The sequence below is a fragment of the Meriones unguiculatus genome, chromosome 17, assembly GCF_030254825.1.
Source record: "Meriones unguiculatus strain TT.TT164.6M chromosome 17, Bangor_MerUng_6.1, whole genome shotgun sequence".
NCBI lineage: Eukaryota > Metazoa > Chordata > Mammalia > Rodentia > Muridae > Meriones > Meriones unguiculatus.
In genome coordinates, this window is record NC_083364.1 from 4,320,854 (window position 1) to 4,338,749 (window position 17,896).

Genomic DNA, 17,896 nt, shown 5'->3' on the forward strand with positions numbered 1-17,896 from the left:
CCCGAAAGCAAACCATAAAATCCCCATTGTGGTGATCTATTCCTGTGGCTGTCCTGAGTTTGGCCTAAGCCTGCTTTTTTGGAGACAAAGCTTGTCAGGAACCCAAAGTGTTAAGAGTAAGGAGAATAATAGGGAATCAAGAGGCTAGTTAATAGCTAGTAACTGTGCATTAGAGAAATGCTTAGGCCTGATGACCTGAGCTTGGGGACTGTAGTAGGCAGGCAGGAACTCAAGGAGGGGACAGAAAGGCCATCTCCGCCTCTTTCCTCCCCCCCCCCCCAACAGCCCCTACTTACGGTGTGTCAAGGATCAGAAACCACAGTTACTTCCTCAAGGCAGCAGCCTAAGCTCAGGCACACTCACCTCGTGGTTCATCACTCCCTGAAGCCATGGTGAGTCCCCAAGCCCCCATTGGAAGTCCATTCTGGGCAGGTAACAAGGAGCAAAAGTGGAAACTGGGGAACTGGTAAATATGACCCCATTGGTAGCCTGACAGAATAGAGCTAGGAAGTCCTGGGAATGAAATGGCCTAGGCCAAAGTAGGGAACAGCCAAGGCATAGCTTGAGCTCTTGTGGACCAGGCTTGGATCTGTGACTTTTAAGGCAGGGTGGGTTGGGTATGCCTGGAATGATACCCCTTTACCCTATATCATCAGCTGGGATAAGAGCAGAGGCTTCCTGTGGGGTGACGAAGTGGGTCATGCATCTGCTGCACCAGCCCCCATCCCCAGCCAGTCACCCAAGCTGTGCTTTGCTAACTCTTTCTTATTTAGTCCTGTGGTCAGCTGGAACTGTTGCCTCAATTCATTGAGGCTTCAACAAAGGCATGTCTGACTCCAGGCAAGAACTAATGCCTCCCCAGAGGTGCTTCTGAATCCCTCCATCTCTAGATGGGCTCACAAGGTTCTGAACCCGTCCTCCAATCTTCTTGACCCTTGATGAAGACAGGTTGTGAGGCCTCTCAGAGGCCTTGGGTATCTACTTGAATATCTACCTGCACCTGTGACCTATGGCAAAGGCCAATCTTTGAGATTCCAGGAATGTTCGGAACATGTCATATGGTGCCTGTGCCCATATGGGGAGCCTGCCTGCTGCTCCTCATGTGGAGTATCATGAGCCTCCCTGTGTATCTTTTTCAGAAACTGTGAGACTTACACCCACATGTTAGATAGACTGAATGTATGCCTGTCTTTGTAGCCCTGCATATATTTTATTTCTGTAAATATTTTACTGAGTACTTAACTATGTGCCAGGCAGTGAGAGGTCATGGATGATCTAGAGGGGCTAAAGGAGACAGTCATATGTCTGTGACAGTAATAGACAGTACATGTATGTGAAGGTTGGGCCTTTCTCAATGGCCCTTTACTTACTCTTTTGAGACAGGGTCTCTAGCTGCACCTGGAGTTTGTTGACTTAGCTGGACAAGCTGGCCAGCAAACCCCAGAGAGTCTCCTCCCTTGGCCTCTCCAAGAGCCGGAATGACAGGTGTGGCTCCAGGCTTTTTTTATGTATGGGTGCTGAGGACAGAACTCTGGCTTATATGACAAGTACTTTGCTACTGAACAATCTCTCTAGCCCTCCAAATAAAATTTTAACAGGTTAGTCAAACTGGGTATGGAAGTTCACAACTGTAATCTCAGCACTCAGATGGCTGAAGCAGGAGGATTGTTAGGTTCCAGACCAGCCTGGGCTACATAGTGAGACACTGACTCAAAACAAAGAAATAAAACTAAGGATAGTGGTACATACCTGTAATCCCAGCACATGGGAGTTGGAGGCAGGAGTATTAGGAGTTCAAGGTTATCCTCAAATACATAGCAAGTTTGAGGCCAACCTAGTATATATGAGACCCTGCTTTAAAAAGTAAATACAAAAAAACAAACAAAAGAACCCTAGTCAGTGGGAAGGTGTGGCTCAGTGCTACAGAACTTGCTGGTTTCCATTCCTAACATAACAAAAATGCAAACCCCCCAAAACATTATAAAGACATTACAACAGAACTAATAAGCAATTTGATAGGTGATGGGAGATATAAAGAAGGTGGGAAACTGGGGAGGGGAAATTGATTTAAAATAGGGTTGTCTCAGAGGCCTCCCTTAAGGAGTATTGTCATAAAGACAAAGAGGAGGGAGACTCCCATGTATGCATTGAGAGGTATGCATCACAGGACAGAAGCTATGAGCTGGGGAGGGATGTTGCGTAGTCATTCAGGGACTATTTGGTTTCCCAGAGAGATGAAAATTCACTGAGAGATTCAGAGCAGAGACTTAGCAGGTCTCCTCTAGGGCAGACCAGGGAAGAGCCCATTATAGTGATCTGGGCTGTGGGGGACAGTTCCTCTAGCTGGGGTGACAGTGAGAAGTGGTTGAATTCCGGATGTATCTTGAAATCTGAGAGAAAAAAAAAAAAAGAACTGGGGAGAGCTTTGTGGTCAGGCCGAGAGGGAATCTAGGGGGAGCAGAGGTGAAAAAGTTGAAGATGCTGGGAAGGCATTGCTGACTGGGGCCATGGGCTAGGGGTGGGGCATAAAGAGCTAGGTCCTACTAGAGATGAAGTTAGACACAGCTTAAGAAGAGGATTCAGGAGGGTGTGAGTTCCAGAAACCTGGGAACAGTAGTTCTTATCCAAAAAGAGAAGCTGACTGAGGTACAGCTGAGGCTGGGGAAGAAGCAATGTTAGAATGGGAGCCTAAGGGAAGGGGAGGGTGATGGGTTTGTGTGTCTATGACCAACTGTATCTATAGCTGTTTCTCCAACTGCCTTCTTATATGACACCCTTCCATGTCCTCCTAGGGGAGCAATCAGGACTTCCGAAACCTCCAAGCTAAGTTCCAGGCCTCTAAGTCAGAGTCTGGAGAACTGTCCAGAAAAACCCCAAAGCCTGAGTTCAACAAACTCCTGAAGACATTTCCACAGACTGAGTTAAGTGATCAGCCCATGTCTTCACAGTCTGAGTTCAGTGCAGTGTCCTTGAAAACTCCACAGCTGAAGTTTGTAAGCAAGAAGCCCCCACAGCCTGAGGTTCTCAGAAAGTTACCGCAGCCTGAGTTCACTAATCTACCCAAGAAGCCCCTACAGGCTGAGCTCAAAGATCTCCCAAGGAAGCCTCTACATCCGGAATTCACTGGTGTCAAGAAGCCCTCGAAGGCCGAGTTCACAGATCTAAAGAAGCCCCCTCAGCCCCAGTTTGCCAGCCTCCCAAAGAAGCCCTCACAGCCTGAGCTCACTAATCTCCCTAAACCTGAAAAGAAGTTCCCCAAACCTGACTTGAGCTCTCCACAGCTTGAGGCACCCCAAGAGCCTAGTGTACCTGCCCAGAAGCCCCTGAAGCCTGAGCTCAGCAATCCTGCCAGGCCCCCAACAGAGCTCAAACCCAAGATGTTTTGGCAGCCTGAGTCTAGTGAGGGCCCTCTGAAGCCCTTGCCATCTGATTTCAGTACCTTTCCCAAGAAACCACTGCAGCCTCAGACTGCTGCTTTCTCTAGGAAGTCCCTAACACAGCCAGAGTCCAGTGAAGTTCCTCAGACATCCCCCTCCAAGCTTGGGTCCAATGAGTTTTATCCCCACTCCCCACAGCCTGATGTCAGTTCCTTTCCCAAGAAGTCACTGCTATCTGAGTTCAACGAGAACTTGAGGAAGCCCCCATATCCTCAGAGCATCAGTTGCCCCAAGTCTCCACAGCAGACCATGTCCTTTGAAGTCCCCCAGACAGCCCCCTGGAAGCCTGGGTCATGTAACCCCCAATCTCACTCCCCTCAGCCAGACCTTCATGCATTTCCCAAGAAACATCCACAGCTCCAGCAAAGTAACCTTAGCAGGACATCCTCTGAGCCCGAAGTTCGCAAGGTTCCCAAGAAGCCTCAGCAGCTAGACCACAACATACTTTCGAAGAAGCCCCTCCAACCAGAACTGGGTCATCTCCCTAGAACATCCTCGGAACCTGAGTTCAGTTCGATCCCCAGGAAGTTTTTGCAAGCTCAACGTGGCAAGTTCTTCCAGCCGGAGTTCCCCAAGGGTATGCCTAGAAAGCCCAAACTCCCTGGTTCAGTATCCGAGTGTTCCCTGCCCTCTGCCATTGTGGGCTCCAGGCCCCAGTTCCCCCTCAGCCCTGGGCTTGGAATGCCTGGGACATCCCGCTGTAGATCACAAGACTTCCAAGTCCGGCACCCACCTCGGCGGCCTCTACCCTCAGCCAGCAGCCTGGGCTCTCCCCCAGCTAAGCCTCCACTACCACCGGTCCCCATCAATATCCAAAGCTTCCGGAGAGCCCCAGCCCCACACACAGGTAAGTTAGGGTGGGTGGCTGAGGCAGAGGAGGGGCCTAAAAATCTGGGCAGAGCTGCTTCCCTCCCATGCTGTCTGTTCCACAGCCTCTACTACTGGGACCCACTTCCAAGCCCAACAACTTCAACATATTGCGAAGTGAGTGTAGGGAGAGAGGGGCCAGGTAGGGGTGTGGGGCTCAAGGAGGCCCTCATCTCAGGTATCCCTGCAGGAATCCGGAGGAGATCTATGAGCTGTATGATGCTGTGGAGGCCACAGAAGACTCTAGTCCTAGCCCCAGAGGTACAGGTTTGTAGGTGGTCTAAGTGGTTGGCCTGGGCACCCATGAATCATTAGTTAAGAAAGGCATTTTCTCACACTCCAGGTTTAAGACTAGAAAGTGATCCATACTAGGGTGGATGCTGGTGGGCCAGATGGTAAGGAAGGAGAAGCCCAGAGGTACCCAAGCAGCCAGGTTTGCTGTAGGTAGAAGCATGGTCCACTGAGGTGACAAGAGGCCTGGACAGCAATGGAAGAACCGTGGAAACCAAAGTTAGCAAAACAGACAAGGCAGTATATTAGGCAGAGAATGAGTGAGATCATGGCATATTCCCTTTATAAAGCGTAGCACTCATGTGCAGGAATCATGGCAGGATTATGGACAAGGCTGGGCACAGTTACTTACAATGCACACCTATAATTGGCATTTAGCAGGCAGGATGATCAGCCTTGGCTACTTAGCAATGAAGACCAGCCTGGATTAGGTAAGACCCTGCAAATAATACCAAAGCAAATCCCAGCCCACCAGGTTCCTTACAGTCCATCATAAGAGCATGTCCCAGCAAGCTCTGTGTGTGGCTGGAATAAGGCAAGATGTTAGGGCTGGAGGCAATGTGGCAGAACGTTCTTTTCCTCTCTTCTAAGTTAATTCCTTGAGCAGCTCCAAGATTGGTGTCTCCATGGCAAACATGCGCTTCTTTGAAAGAACTTTGCTGATTCTGCAGCCACAACTAAGACAATTACCCCATTAACATTGAGTTCAGGGATCTGAGACTAGACCCAGCCAGTTGATCTAGAGCTGTGGAAGTTCCAGCTGAGCTTCCCCTCCCCTAGCTAGCTATTCCTGGTCTTATTGGGGACTCCTAACAGAGACTCTTGGCCTTGGGATAACCTTGCTCTCCCTGTCCCAGCTGGAGGTCCTAGTACAAAGCCAGGTGCCTTCAAATTCTCTAGCCCTTGCTCCTTCCTGGGTCCCTTTTGTTTGCTTCTCCTGGTCCAACTGGGGCAATGCTTGCAACACGTCCTTTAGTAGAGTTTCCTAACAGAGACCCTAGTGTTTCCGTTGAGGAGATGCTGTATGGTGGGGGTGGGAGGCAGCTTTGCAGAAACGCTGGTGAGAGCCCTCACTACTGTTTCCAAGGTTAGGAAAGGACTTAATAGAACCCCTCCTCCAACACACACACACATGCACTGCTTCAGTAACCTCTTCCCAATCTTTACTCTTCAAGATTATTAAATACCAGAACTATAGGAGTTTCTCCTTTCAGTGCCATGTGTGAGCCTTCCTGTGGACAGTCTCTCAAAGGCTGCTTTGAGCATTTTACAGTAATCTTCCCAGTACCAGAGTAGCCTGGGACCACCAACTCCTCTTTCCTACTCTTGGGTTCCTTTGAAATATGGCAGCCCCGTCTTTTCTCAGATAGGAATTCATCCGGAGGGGCAGCATGCAGCCTTTTTAGGATATGTGCAGACCAACAGAAAAGGCAGGCCATCAGTGGCCTGTTCGGAACAAACTGCAGGGTAACACAGGACCACAGGGCCCCCGTAGTGTCAGAGTCAAGTTTGCTTCAAGCTGTGAGACCACTCAAGACTGAGGCAGATCATGAGAGAAGTAAAAGCAGTGCTGTAGAAGTAAAAGTAGATCTGGGTAGGAACCAGATCTCTGCCTGAAGAGTTGAGATCTCAAAACACCAAACATGGGATATACTCACTTATATAGACCTATAAGATATGATAAACATAATGAAATCTATACACCTAAAAAAGATAATCAATTGAGCGGACATGGGGTAAGATGATCAATCCTCGTTTAGAAAGACAGATGGGATGTGCATTGAACGTATGACAGGAGTCTACTGAGCGCATCTGAAAGACGCTAACTAGCAGTGTTTTCAAAGCAAAGACTCATGACCAAACCTTTGGCAGAGTACAGGGAATCATAAGAAGGGGAGTTAGTCTGATGGGGAAAGGATAGGAGCTCCACAAGGACCAAATATATCTGGGCACAGGGTCTTTTCTGAGACTGACATTCAACCAAGGACCATGTATGGATATAACCTAGAACCTCCGCTCAGATGTAGCCTGTGGTAGCTCAGTAACCAATTGGTTTCCCAAAGTGAGGGGAACAAGGACTATTTCTAACAGGAACTCAATGACTGGCTCTTTGGTCTCCCCACCCCCGAAGGGAGGAGCAGTCCTGTTAGGCCACAGAGGAGGGCTTTGCAGCCAGTCCTGAAGATACCTGATAAAAGAGGATCAGATGAATGGGGAGGAGGTCCCCCCTATCAGTGGACTTGGAAAGGGGCACGGTGGAGATGAGGGAGGGAGGGACGGAGGGACTGGGAGGGAATGAGGGATCGGGACACGGCTGGGATACAGAGTTAATAAAATGTAACTGATAAAAAAATAATAAAAAAAATAATTTAAAAAAAAAAAAGATCTCAAAACACTGGCTGGGTATGACACAGACACCCCTGCTGTGGGATGCTCAACAGAAAGGAGAGTTGGTCTGAAATGTTCAAAGTGACATTTGGGTCATTAACAAAATGGGGCTTCTGATTCAGGCCCTTACTCACACAAGCTTCAAAAGGCTATCACCCAAACAAACCCTTAGGCACCATCTGGACTCACTCTGGAAGCCTGGCCTACTGTTGGGGCCACCAAAGCCTACAACTGAAAGGTTAGTCATGGTGGCCGTATGTTTAATCCGAGCACTCAGGAAGGCAGAGGGAGATAGAGCTGAATTCTAGGGCAGCTGGGTCTACACAGTAAGACCACAAAAACAAAAGCCTGCAAATCCATACCACCTCTACAATTTTACTGGACAGTTGACCCAACTTCTCAGCCTTTATTTTCCTCACCAAAATGAACCTTACCCACAAGAACGGATTAGCCTTGAGAGATAAGTATAGGAGAAAAGTGGTCAAGATTCTTCAAGGGCAGGCTCACCACACATCAAATCACTAGGGTAGAGAGCCGGGGGCCTAGTCCTGACTCTTGTCTGATACTCTTAGATGAAGTGCAGCCTACCCAGCAAACCACCAGATGGCCTCAGCAGGATCCAGAGCTCAGGTACATGGGGCAAATGGGCTGTTACTGGCTGGGCTCTCTGTCTCTGATAGGGGCCACTTCTTACTCGTAATTATCCCCAATAACTACGTCTTCCAGGAAGAATGCCACTCAGCCACAGCAGCTGCCAGCCCCTGACCCCAAGCTGCTGAAACAAATCAGGAAGGCAGAGAAAGCTGAGAGAGAGTTTAGAAAGAAGTTCAAGGTAAGGACATAGAACAATGAGTGAATCCTGGGAGGACTGGTATCCAGGCCCAGGTCTTCCAGAACTAAGGTTAACAGCAGAAAGTCTTAACATGATGTTCTCCAAGTTTGAAGGTGAAATCGTAATTCACACAAAGATGATGATTGACCCCAATGCCAAGACGCGGCGTGGAGGTGGCAAGCACCTGGGCATCCGGCGTGGAGAGATTCTAGAAGTGATCGAGTTCACCAGCAAGGATGAGATGCTGTGTCGGGATCCCAAGGGCAAGTGTAAGTGTGCTTGGCCCACATCCAGGGAAAGGAGTGACAGGTGTTAGGGCTAAGAATCCACTCTACCTACTCTCCCCTGCAGATGGCTACGTACCCAGAACTGCACTGTTGCCCTTGTAAGTACTGATCCTGCCTGGATGGGGTGGGGGAACACCTGGGGTAGCCCCTGCTGACTACACCATGCTCTCTGCCAGGGAAACGGAAGTATATGATGACGTCAGCTTCTGGGGTATGTACAGTGATTCCCACAGGGATGCTTGCTATCATGCCTCTGTGGCACAGTATCACTTGGAATTCATCCTTTTTTGCAGACCCTCTGGATACCCAACAATTTTCTCAGGGACAGTAAGGCTGACAGGTGGGTTCCAGGACCAACAGCTTAGCAACGGCCGACTTAAGAGCCCTGGATCCCAAGCCTGGCAAACAGACAGACGCCCAAGTGTATGTGTCTACATAAAAATTCCCTTTAAAAACATCATTGGTTCTTGTCTTCTCTCCTTCCTGACTGGCACAAAGGTCAACAGGAAAAAAAAAAAAAAAAAAAAAAAAGTTACCCTACCAATTGGAAAGGAGCTGCTGAGGATACATCCACACATACCTTGTATGACCAGTAGCTGCACCCCAAAAGCCGCTTATAGGCTATTGTGTTGCCAAGTAAGTCAACGATGGACCCTCACTGGGGTTCCTGCCTAAAAGGAATGTATGAAATGTCCCCAAACAGTGACATTCTTAGTGGGCTTGAACAAAAAAGCCAAAGTGAGGTGAGCTTCACTCAGTTTCTGGGACTCACAGAATAAAGCCATAGGATGACGTTCAGGATTGTTGTAAGATATTTCAGGATTGCTATTATTGCTCCTGGGAAAACGAAGACCTTCTAGAATCTGTACTATAGTGAGTGTAAAGCCTACAATTCTTAAAAAAACCCAGGACCTCTCTCCAAACCCTAGAGGCCACCTCCAACAATGGGGTGACAATTCTGAGAAAGGAGGAAGTAAAAGCTGCCCCAGCTCCACAGACATCTACAACATATACACAAACAAAAAAAGCAAGCCATTTTCAGGAACTGGTATTTATTATCAAAGTCATATTCGATGTCAACAAGATGCCACAACTACAAAAAAAATTGCGTACATTGCAATCTCAATGCAAACAGTCAAATGGAACCCCAATCATTAAAAAATTAATTGAAATTACCCCCAAAAGCAACTGAATTTTTTAAACATCTTTATACATCCAGCCAACAAATTAAAATGGTTAACAAGAAAAAATACAAATTCAGAGGTCTGGTATTGATGTTTAAAAAAGGCAACTGCTTAAGCATTTCTATCGATTCGAACATCAATCTCTCGGCCACTCAGCTTCATGCCATTCATCATCCGGCAGGCTCTCTCAGCCACCTCTGGAGACTCAAACTTAACCACACCGCACCCCTTGGACTTTCCGTTCTCCATCTTGATGTCGGCGTACAGCACGTGGCCTGGCACAAGGAGGGAAGAAGAGACCACACGCATCAGGCAAACCCAGAGCTCAGCCTCTGTCTAGGCTCCACTCAGTCCAGATCACCTGTTGGATTTCGGTGACACAGTCAAAAAGGGGAGAGGCCCTTGTGCATGAAGTGAATGCTCAGAACACCACGTATGGCACCAGCAACTACTGTCCTCTCCACTACATTGCCATTGTTCTCTAAGCAGGACAAACAGCTTAACCTGCTGTGAAGAACTTGCCAAGTGGCTTCAAATGTTTGCCTTTATTTTCCAGCAAGTTACAGAGAGAAGGGGCTATGTGGAGCCAACCTTAGAATTCTAGAAGTTTGATTACTGAATATCACCATCCTGTCACAATGCCATTGCCAATATAGCAATACTTCTATACTACCCCAATGTAAATGTAAGCCAGGTAAGTAGCTTACACATATCCATTAAACACCTAGATTATTAAGTGCCCAGATATATGTCAAGCATAAAATAAACGTGTGTGTGATAAGAGTAAGAGCCAAAAACATATTGGTGCTGTTAAGGCCCACAACTTTAGTGGCTTGGGGAGAAGTGACACTCCAGTGGTTTCTCATGATAGAGTTCTAAAAGACATGAAGTAGAAATTCATCAGAATAAACATTACTGCCAGAGCAGGACACATGGTACACATGTGCAATCCAAGCACTTGGGAGTTGCAAGACTTTTTTAAGCTCTAGGCCAGTCCAGGGCTACATGGCAAGATCCAGAAGGAAATGACAAGACAGAAGAAAAGGAGTTGGAAGACAGAAAGAAAAATGAAAATGTGTCTCACCTATAATCGCAGCCCTTGAGGTGGAGGTAGGAGAATCAAGAGCTCAAGGTCACTAAGAATGTAGTTCAGTGGGTACAGTGCTTGTCTAGCACTCATAAGACCCCTGGTTTGAGCCCTAGCACTTGTAACAAATGGGGCATGATAGCACAACCCTGTAATCCTAGCATTAAGGAGGTAGAAGCAGGAGGATTACACAGTTCAAGGTTATATCATGAGTTTAAGGGACAGCCTAAGTTTTAAGAGACCCAACGCTCACCCCTTCTCCCCAAAAATCTAAGAGTTAAATGTCATCCTTGGCTACCCAAGAACTTTGGAGCCAACTTAGGACTAGTTGGATCCTGTCTCAAAAAGAAAAAGAGAAAAGTGGGAGGAAAAAAAGGAGGGAAGAACGAATTCTTCTGGAAGGAAAGCAAAGAATGTCAGCAGGCAAACACATAGTTCAGGTTCAGGAGCAGGAAAGAAATGGAATCAAATTACCAGAAGCTTTTGAAGTTACATTTTCTCAGAAGTGGGAAGAATGGCACATTCCAATCAGTTTTGGGAATATCTAGTTACAATATTGACTGACATGAAAATTGCAATGCAGAGAATCAAAAGAACCAGGCAAGAAGGTTGGCTTTGACTCTGCAGCTTACCTCATACGAATCAGGGGAAAGTAACAGAGCAGTGGAATGTGAGCTGTTTTTGAATGTGGAAACAAGAAATAGAGGTGTCCTGACTGAAGCCACCTGCATCTTGGCTTAGCTGAGAAGGTGCAATGGGAGCAGGGGAAGCCTGCACTTTGGTCGCCAAAGACGCTCTACAAAAAGGTTGTCTCATGTGCTAAGAAGCCACAACCAGAAACTTTCACCCCACACAGTGTGCATAGACCTACAATTACTGACCACAGGAGTGCTCTGAAGAACCAAACCAGCTAAGGGCATGACTGATTGGAGGAAAGCAACTTGTATTTGATTTACTGTTGTTTTTGCCTCTTACAAGTATATGATCTCAAGAAGGTGGCTTTGCTTACTCTTATGTAAAAATTATAACAATACTGCCTCCTCTCAGAATCTGAGAAAACAGGAGTGGTGGCATTTGCCTGCAGAGGCAAAAAGAATCATGAACTCATTAGAAGGTGAGAGACTCTCTCAAAAATCTAACTAGAAAAGAACAGCAAGGATGAGATGAGCATATAGCATGACACATACCAGGACACCTAAAACCTTCCTGAGTACCCACAGAGGCAGAACAATGGCAAGGCCCATTGGTGCTCTAAAGCCCATGGACAGTGGTTGTTAAAGACTAGGAAGGAAGCTTCACTGCTCCAACTCAACAGCATCACCAACAAGCCACAACACAGGAAAGCACATAGAGAGCCTTTCTCAAATAGACACTTACCACATTCGTTGAATTTGTCCTTCAGCATCTTCCATGTAAAATCAAATGGAAGCTGAGGGAAAAAAAAAAAAGCAGACTAATCTGTGATGCAACGTCTTAATGTACAGACATTACAATAGATACAAGAAAATGACTTGAAGGTTTTCATAGGCTGGGTTTGTAGCTTACTTAGGGGTAGGGTGATTTGCCTAGAATGTGTACAGCCCTAGGTTTAATTCCCTACCAACCCATCCCCAACTCCAAAAAAATGACCACTTCTCATCACAGAGGCAGGCTGACTTCTTTAAGACAATCAGCAGGGAACAAAACAAGTCTACCTAGAATTAGGCTATGAAGTGGCACAACCACAATTCAGTGATGAAATATAATTCAATCACAGCCACCTTTCTCAGAATCACTGTGCCAAGACTGAAACCATAGACCTTTAGAGCTCAGTCTATTCCATCATCGGCAAATGGCAGACTACTATAGTTTTGTTTCTCTGTATTTTGGAGACCGTGATTCACTTGGTAGCTCTTGTTAGCCTTTATCTTACAGAGAGCTACCTAACCTCTACCTCCAGAGTGCTGGGATTTTAAAGAAGTGGGCCACCATGCCTAGCCCACTATTCTTCCAGTAAGCCCTGAACCTCCAGCCCTGCTCTGGGAATAGGCGAGTTGTACTCCCCTTACCCATTCTCCCCTCAGTAGACTTTCCCTCTGTTCTACAACACTGCACCGACCTCCACACCACCTTGTTCACAACCCTGAAGAATTCCACTGAAGAACCACTTACATTTCTCACAAATATCTGGCAGGCCTTCCTGGCTACTCCAGGTGCATGGCCTCCAGCTCCACCAAAGGAACCTGCGAAGCTTCCTCCAAAGTTGCCCCGCTCCATCTCAATGGCTCTGTCAAAGCTAGCACCGCCGGCGCCACCCATGGCCAGGCCCATTCGCTCAATGCCAGCGCCCAATGCCGGGCCCATTGCAGGGCCCATTCGCTCCAGGCTGTTGGCTCCCATTCGCTCCAGGCCCATGCGCTCCAGACTGTTGGCTCCCATGCGCTCAAGGCTCATGCGCTCCAGGTTGTTGGCGCCCATGCGCTCCAGACCAGTGGCCATACGATCCATCACAGGGCCCATTCGCTCCAGGCCGGCCCCCATGCCTGTGGGCACCATGCGATCCATGCTCAGGCCCATGCGCTCAATGGCAGGGCCCATTCGCTCTACACCAGAGCCCATGCGCTCAATGGTTTGGCCCACACGGTCAATGGGCGTGGCCATGCGCTCCAGGCCAAAACCCATGCCGGCACCCATTCGCTCCACACCAGAGCCAATGCGCTCCATGGTCTGGCCCATGCGCTCAATACTAGAGGCCATGTGGTCAAGGCCTAGTGGGCCCATGCGCTCGATGCCAGAGCCCATACGCTCAACTGAGCCCATGCGGTCCATGACCAGGCCCATACGCTCAATCTCAGAGCCCACTCGATCCATGCCATGGCCTAGGCCTGCACCCATGCGCTCCATGCCAGCACCGCCAATGCGGTCAATGCCAGGGCCCATCCTCTCGATCCCAGGGACACTGCCTCCAGCTCCACCTGAAACAGGAATAAAAAGCACAAGTGCAAGTCAGGGACTTGTAGGTGTTCATATACCAGTGTATATAGCTGGGCACTTCAGATCCCAAGTTTGACCACAAGTCAGGAAGTCATGTTCAAAGTAATTTACTACTAAGAAAACTTTCAAATGTTAGCAATAAGGTCCCACAACCATTCTTTATACTCTGCAACACAGGTAAAAACTTCATAATAAAACTTAGAAGGAATAAAACTTCCCTCCACGCTGGTACCTGTAACTGTGAGTCACACTTAAATTCCTAGTTTCACCACCAGCAGACATTGAGATATGCTTTCAAAGAATCATGGAAAACTTTATACTCAGTCACTTAGGGTAACTGATACAGAATTGCATGGAGACAATTCAAAGTCACTTACAACCTTTATCCTTTCTCAACTTGCCCCTCTTAAAATGCCCTGCTTGATGGTCAGTCTGGCTGCAATTCTTTAGCACTTCCAGGGCACAAAGTGATTACACAGCCATGTAAGCAGAAGATAAAAGAAAACAAAAATGTCCATATAGCTCCTCAATGTACACATGCATATAAACTGATCATCTCCTGAAACTGTTCCTTCTAAAAGGGAAACTGATAGCTATTTCATTAGTTTTGGAAGAAAGATACTGACAGCATGGCAGGGTCAACTCTGGAACAGGCCAAGGGTCAGTAACTAGTGCACAGTGACCCTCATCCATGGTGCTTATAACCCTTGACAGGGACGGTCTGGCTCTATCACCAAGGCCATGACCCACAACTTCACCATGCAGAGCTCAAAACTGTAGTTTCATAATGCCCACCTCTCAACAAAGCAGTCTAGCCCACAGCTAGCCTACTAACCCAAGGGGCAAATTCAGTAACATTCAGTAATTTTTATAACAGTATGTAACTTGCCAAAGCTATATAACCTGACACAAATCAATTCACCTCTCTGTGCCCACTTCTGTGGCTGAAATGCAGGATACTGGTTGACAAAGAACAAGTACAAATTCAAGAATTTTAGTTTTTCAGAACAGAAATAGCTCAGAAAGGAACTTCTTCACATTTGCAAGAGGAAAAAAAGGTGCTAACTCAATATGTAGTGTAGCAATGGTGCTAGCAGCCCATTTTAACAGCAGCAGAGAAACAGGAAAGAACTTAGCAAAGCTCCCACAGAAATACCTGGCAAAAGGCCTGCCAAGGGAAGGCCAAACTTGAAGACTGAAGGAAAAAAAAAAAATTAAACAAATAAAAGGAGCAGGGAGGCTTAAAAGGGATAGTTAGAACTAGAGAGCTGGCTTAGCAAGTAAGAGCACTTCCTACTCTTACAAAGTAATAGAACAGAATTAATTCAATCCCCAGCACCTACATCACACAACTCAAGACCACCTATAACTCCAGCTCCCAGGGGATCTGCTGCCTCTGGTCTCCACTAGCACTCACATCCACTTATACAAAATTAAATCGTAGCAGTACATTTAATTCTAAGTGCTCATAAAACTATCATGGAAGAACATAGGCCAAAATGTTTGCAGCACTCAATGATAACGCTGGACCTACCAAAATTCATTCCTTGCATCTTTCTAATGAATGTATATGCATGTTTTAACACATATAATGTCATGTATTAGATGGTACAGGTTTTAGTTTTAATAGTTTTTACATGCACTGGCTCTTTTATAACCCTCTGAGGTCATACCTATTAGCCCCCATTTTATAGGCGAGTATTACAAACAGAGGTATAGTCATTCACTTGCCACAAGCCACACAGCCAGGAAAATGCAGTGATTGGTCCCACCCTGGGCAGCCTATGTCAGGGCCCATGTTTTTCACACTGTTGAGTCCCCAATTAAGTACTTGTTTGAACAACAACAAAACACAGAACATCAAGCTAAGTGATTCCTACCTCCTCCCTGCTTTGCAATGATCTCTCCTCTCTTCAGTGCATTACTTAGGATTTCTAAGAAAATCAGGAAAAAAATAATTAGACAAAATTTCTGTACCAGAAACTTGCTCATTATGTTCTATAAATATACACACATACAGCATACCTAATACATAATAAAATATAAAAATAATAAAAGTAGTATTTTATATACATGCACACACACACACACACACACACACACACACACACAAAGAGGGGAAGGGGCTGAGAGTTATACATAGAAACAAGATCACTTTACAGAAAACAGGAAAGTCACAATGTTAGGACTCCTTATAGCTTCAGTCCCAGCTTGCAGGAGTGCCTGCAAATTCATCCAGCAAAGAGGCATGGTGTGTGTGTGTGTGTGTGTGTGTGTTGTGCACATTAATGCGCTAAACTCGAGAGGAGGGCCCTCAACCATGTTCAATAGCAGTTTTCTAAAGCTGTTATGGATACTTAGTACTGAAGCTTCCCCAGTGGGCAGAAAACCAAGGTCTCCTCAGATCTCTCACTCAAAAGCCTGAAGAGACTCCACCCTTCTCCACACAACAGAATAATTTAAAGTAGCTTATAAAGAGCAGGTGAACAAAAGGTAACTAATAAGAAAAGAAAAAAAAAAAAAAAAGAACAGGTGAGGACCATTAGTACCAAGTAAGCACTTGTGACAGTAACAAAGACGCAGGAAAATTATCTCCCTGCCTCACTGCCACATCGAGAAACAATACTGCTTGCTGGCTGGCCAAGGGCTCATCCAAGCTTCCTTAAAGTTTGTCATTGTTAATATCCTTAGAAATCTCAAGTTTTAGCTTCTATCACGTGAGAGCATATCTATGAGCAGAAAATTGGTCCTTAACCATTACACCAAATTTGCTAGTTGAACTTCCAAGCTGTCAGAACTGTTTGCAAATAAGACCACAGGGAAATCTTTATGGGATGACATACACAAGCAGATGAGTTTTTTGTGGCTATCTTTTAGGACAACATACTTGTGCCAGAGCACTGTGGGCATGTGGCCATAGCAGTATTAGAGTATACTTGCCAATGGCAGGTATCTGATGGTCCAGAAGGCATCCATGTAAACTCTGCCACTCCTGAAAACCACAGAGCTATTCGTATAGGCTTTTGCTATCTCCTTTTAGTTGGGGAACACCAAGTTACTGTGTGGTGTTTATAAGGGGAGTAGAGTTTAGGCAAGTTACCCTCATCATCCACCTTTGAAGGAATGCATGACAGTATGGACAGTATTTCTTGCAAGGTACTGGGAGAAGTTACATGAATGTACCAACTACTGATGGAAAAGTGCAATCATTATCCTCCCAGACATGTGGGAAAGTCAGGGGAGAATGAATGGTTCCAAAACTACTACATGCAGGTTGGAGATGCCTACTTGACAGCCTACTTCAGCACAGACCCAGCAACCTTTGAAAAGGTGTCTGGGTAGGAGACAAAAGACGTTTTGGTTACTGTTTGTGGTGACAAAAAGTGAACTCCGTGTGGTGCCACAAAGTGTGTCAGTCAGAGTGGAGATCTTATAGTGCTGCTGCGTTACTCAGGGCATTGCACACAGGTCCGCCTATGCTGGGATACAAGAGAGGTTTGCCTACCAAAAAGGAAGAAGAGCATCCCCAAGAAAGCCGGTGCTTCTGTGTCACCATGGACAAAATCAAGAAGAGCATGGCCTTCAAAAACATATTACAGATCTTGCTATGGCCTCTGTGTGTTCTACGTACTCTGTGTCTCCCAGAAGTGGAGACTGTTGCAATGTAATTTTATTACATTGGATATTTAGGTATTGTTATTAGACGTGGCTTCCTTATTGCAGCTGGAAACCAACACTGTTTCATGGGCAACAAAATGTACAGGATACGAAAGATCTTTATCAAGCCAATATTCATCTGGAAATGCTCAACCTTATTGCATGGACACCTGAGACTCATGTCAGGACATGTTTGGGGTTCACAAAAGAATACCAAAGCTTACTAAGAATGCCTACAACAGAGTTTTGCTCATTGTCCTTCTAATGTGCATTTGAGACCCCAGATCATAAAGAAATCTAGGAAAAGTTGGGCTTAATTAGAAGAAAGAGGGCTTTCTCCTTTCCATAAAACTACTGGTATAAAGTAGTGGCCACCACTATAATTATGATGATTATTGCTCCACCAAAGTGTTCAAAGAAGTGATGAAACTTCCTTGAACTATGTTCACTGACAGTTTTTAAGAGCAGAGATTTGTAGACTTAGAAACTGGTATGTGGCTGGTGGTGGTGGCACATGACTTTAATTCTAGTACACTGGAAGCAGAAGTTGGCAGATCTCTGTAGTTCAAGGACAGCCTGGTCTACAAAGTGAGTTCCAGGACAGCCAGGGCTATACAGTGAAACCCTTGAAAAAGAAATTTTAAAAGATTAAAAAAAAGTTAAAACAAAACCAAATGGATATATATTTATAAAGCAAAAAAGCTCCTGGTCTTTTGGGTTTGTCCTTGCATGCCACAGCTGTGTCTTAGTTCATATTATTTTGCAAAATAACCACCTTAACATTTGATAAAGCGCATATATGAAAATATTTAAGAATATCCATTTTATTACCTTTTCTGTATTTTTCAAGACAGGCAAGTTTTACCTGTCTTGAAACAAAAAAGAAAAACCTA

The 17,896-nt window shown here is 46.0% G+C and overlaps 2 protein-coding genes across 5 annotated transcripts in view; one reads left to right on the forward strand and one right to left on the reverse strand.

Annotated features, from left to right (window-relative positions):
- The first annotated feature begins 2,022 nt into the window (after positions 1 to 2,022).
- On the forward strand, positions 2,023 to 8,538 carry Pram1 (PML-RARA regulated adaptor molecule 1). Its single transcript, XM_060370887.1, has 10 exons — positions 2,023 to 2,040; positions 2,793 to 4,284; positions 4,370 to 4,421; positions 4,495 to 4,571; positions 7,556 to 7,613; positions 7,710 to 7,815; positions 7,922 to 8,084; positions 8,167 to 8,200; positions 8,279 to 8,313; positions 8,396 to 8,538. Exons 1-10 carry the CDS (start codon positions 2,023 to 2,025, stop codon positions 8,431 to 8,433), a joined length of 2,073 nt encoding a protein of 690 aa, XP_060226870.1. The 3' UTR covers positions 8,434 to 8,538.
- Positions 8,539 to 9,137: 599 nt separating this feature from the next.
- Positions 9,138 to 17,896, reverse strand: part of Hnrnpm (heterogeneous nuclear ribonucleoprotein M) — a 41,225-nt gene continuing 32,466 nt past the window's right edge. For 3 of the 4 annotated variants that reach the window (XM_021652877.2, XM_021652876.2, XM_060370935.1), the window contains 4 exons: positions 15,227 to 15,280; positions 12,525 to 13,327; positions 11,751 to 11,802; positions 9,138 to 9,561 (listed from right to left, as the gene is read on the reverse strand). In XM_021652877.2, the coding sequence (XP_021508552.1) occupies positions 9,398 to 9,561; positions 11,751 to 11,802; positions 12,525 to 13,327; positions 15,227 to 15,280 (1,073 nt within the window). In that variant the 3' untranslated portion in view covers positions 9,138 to 9,397. Of the gene's footprint in view, positions 9,648 to 11,750; positions 11,803 to 12,524; positions 13,328 to 15,226; positions 15,281 to 17,896 lie in introns of all 4 variants that reach the window. The other variant, XM_060370936.1, reaches the window with a different exon arrangement.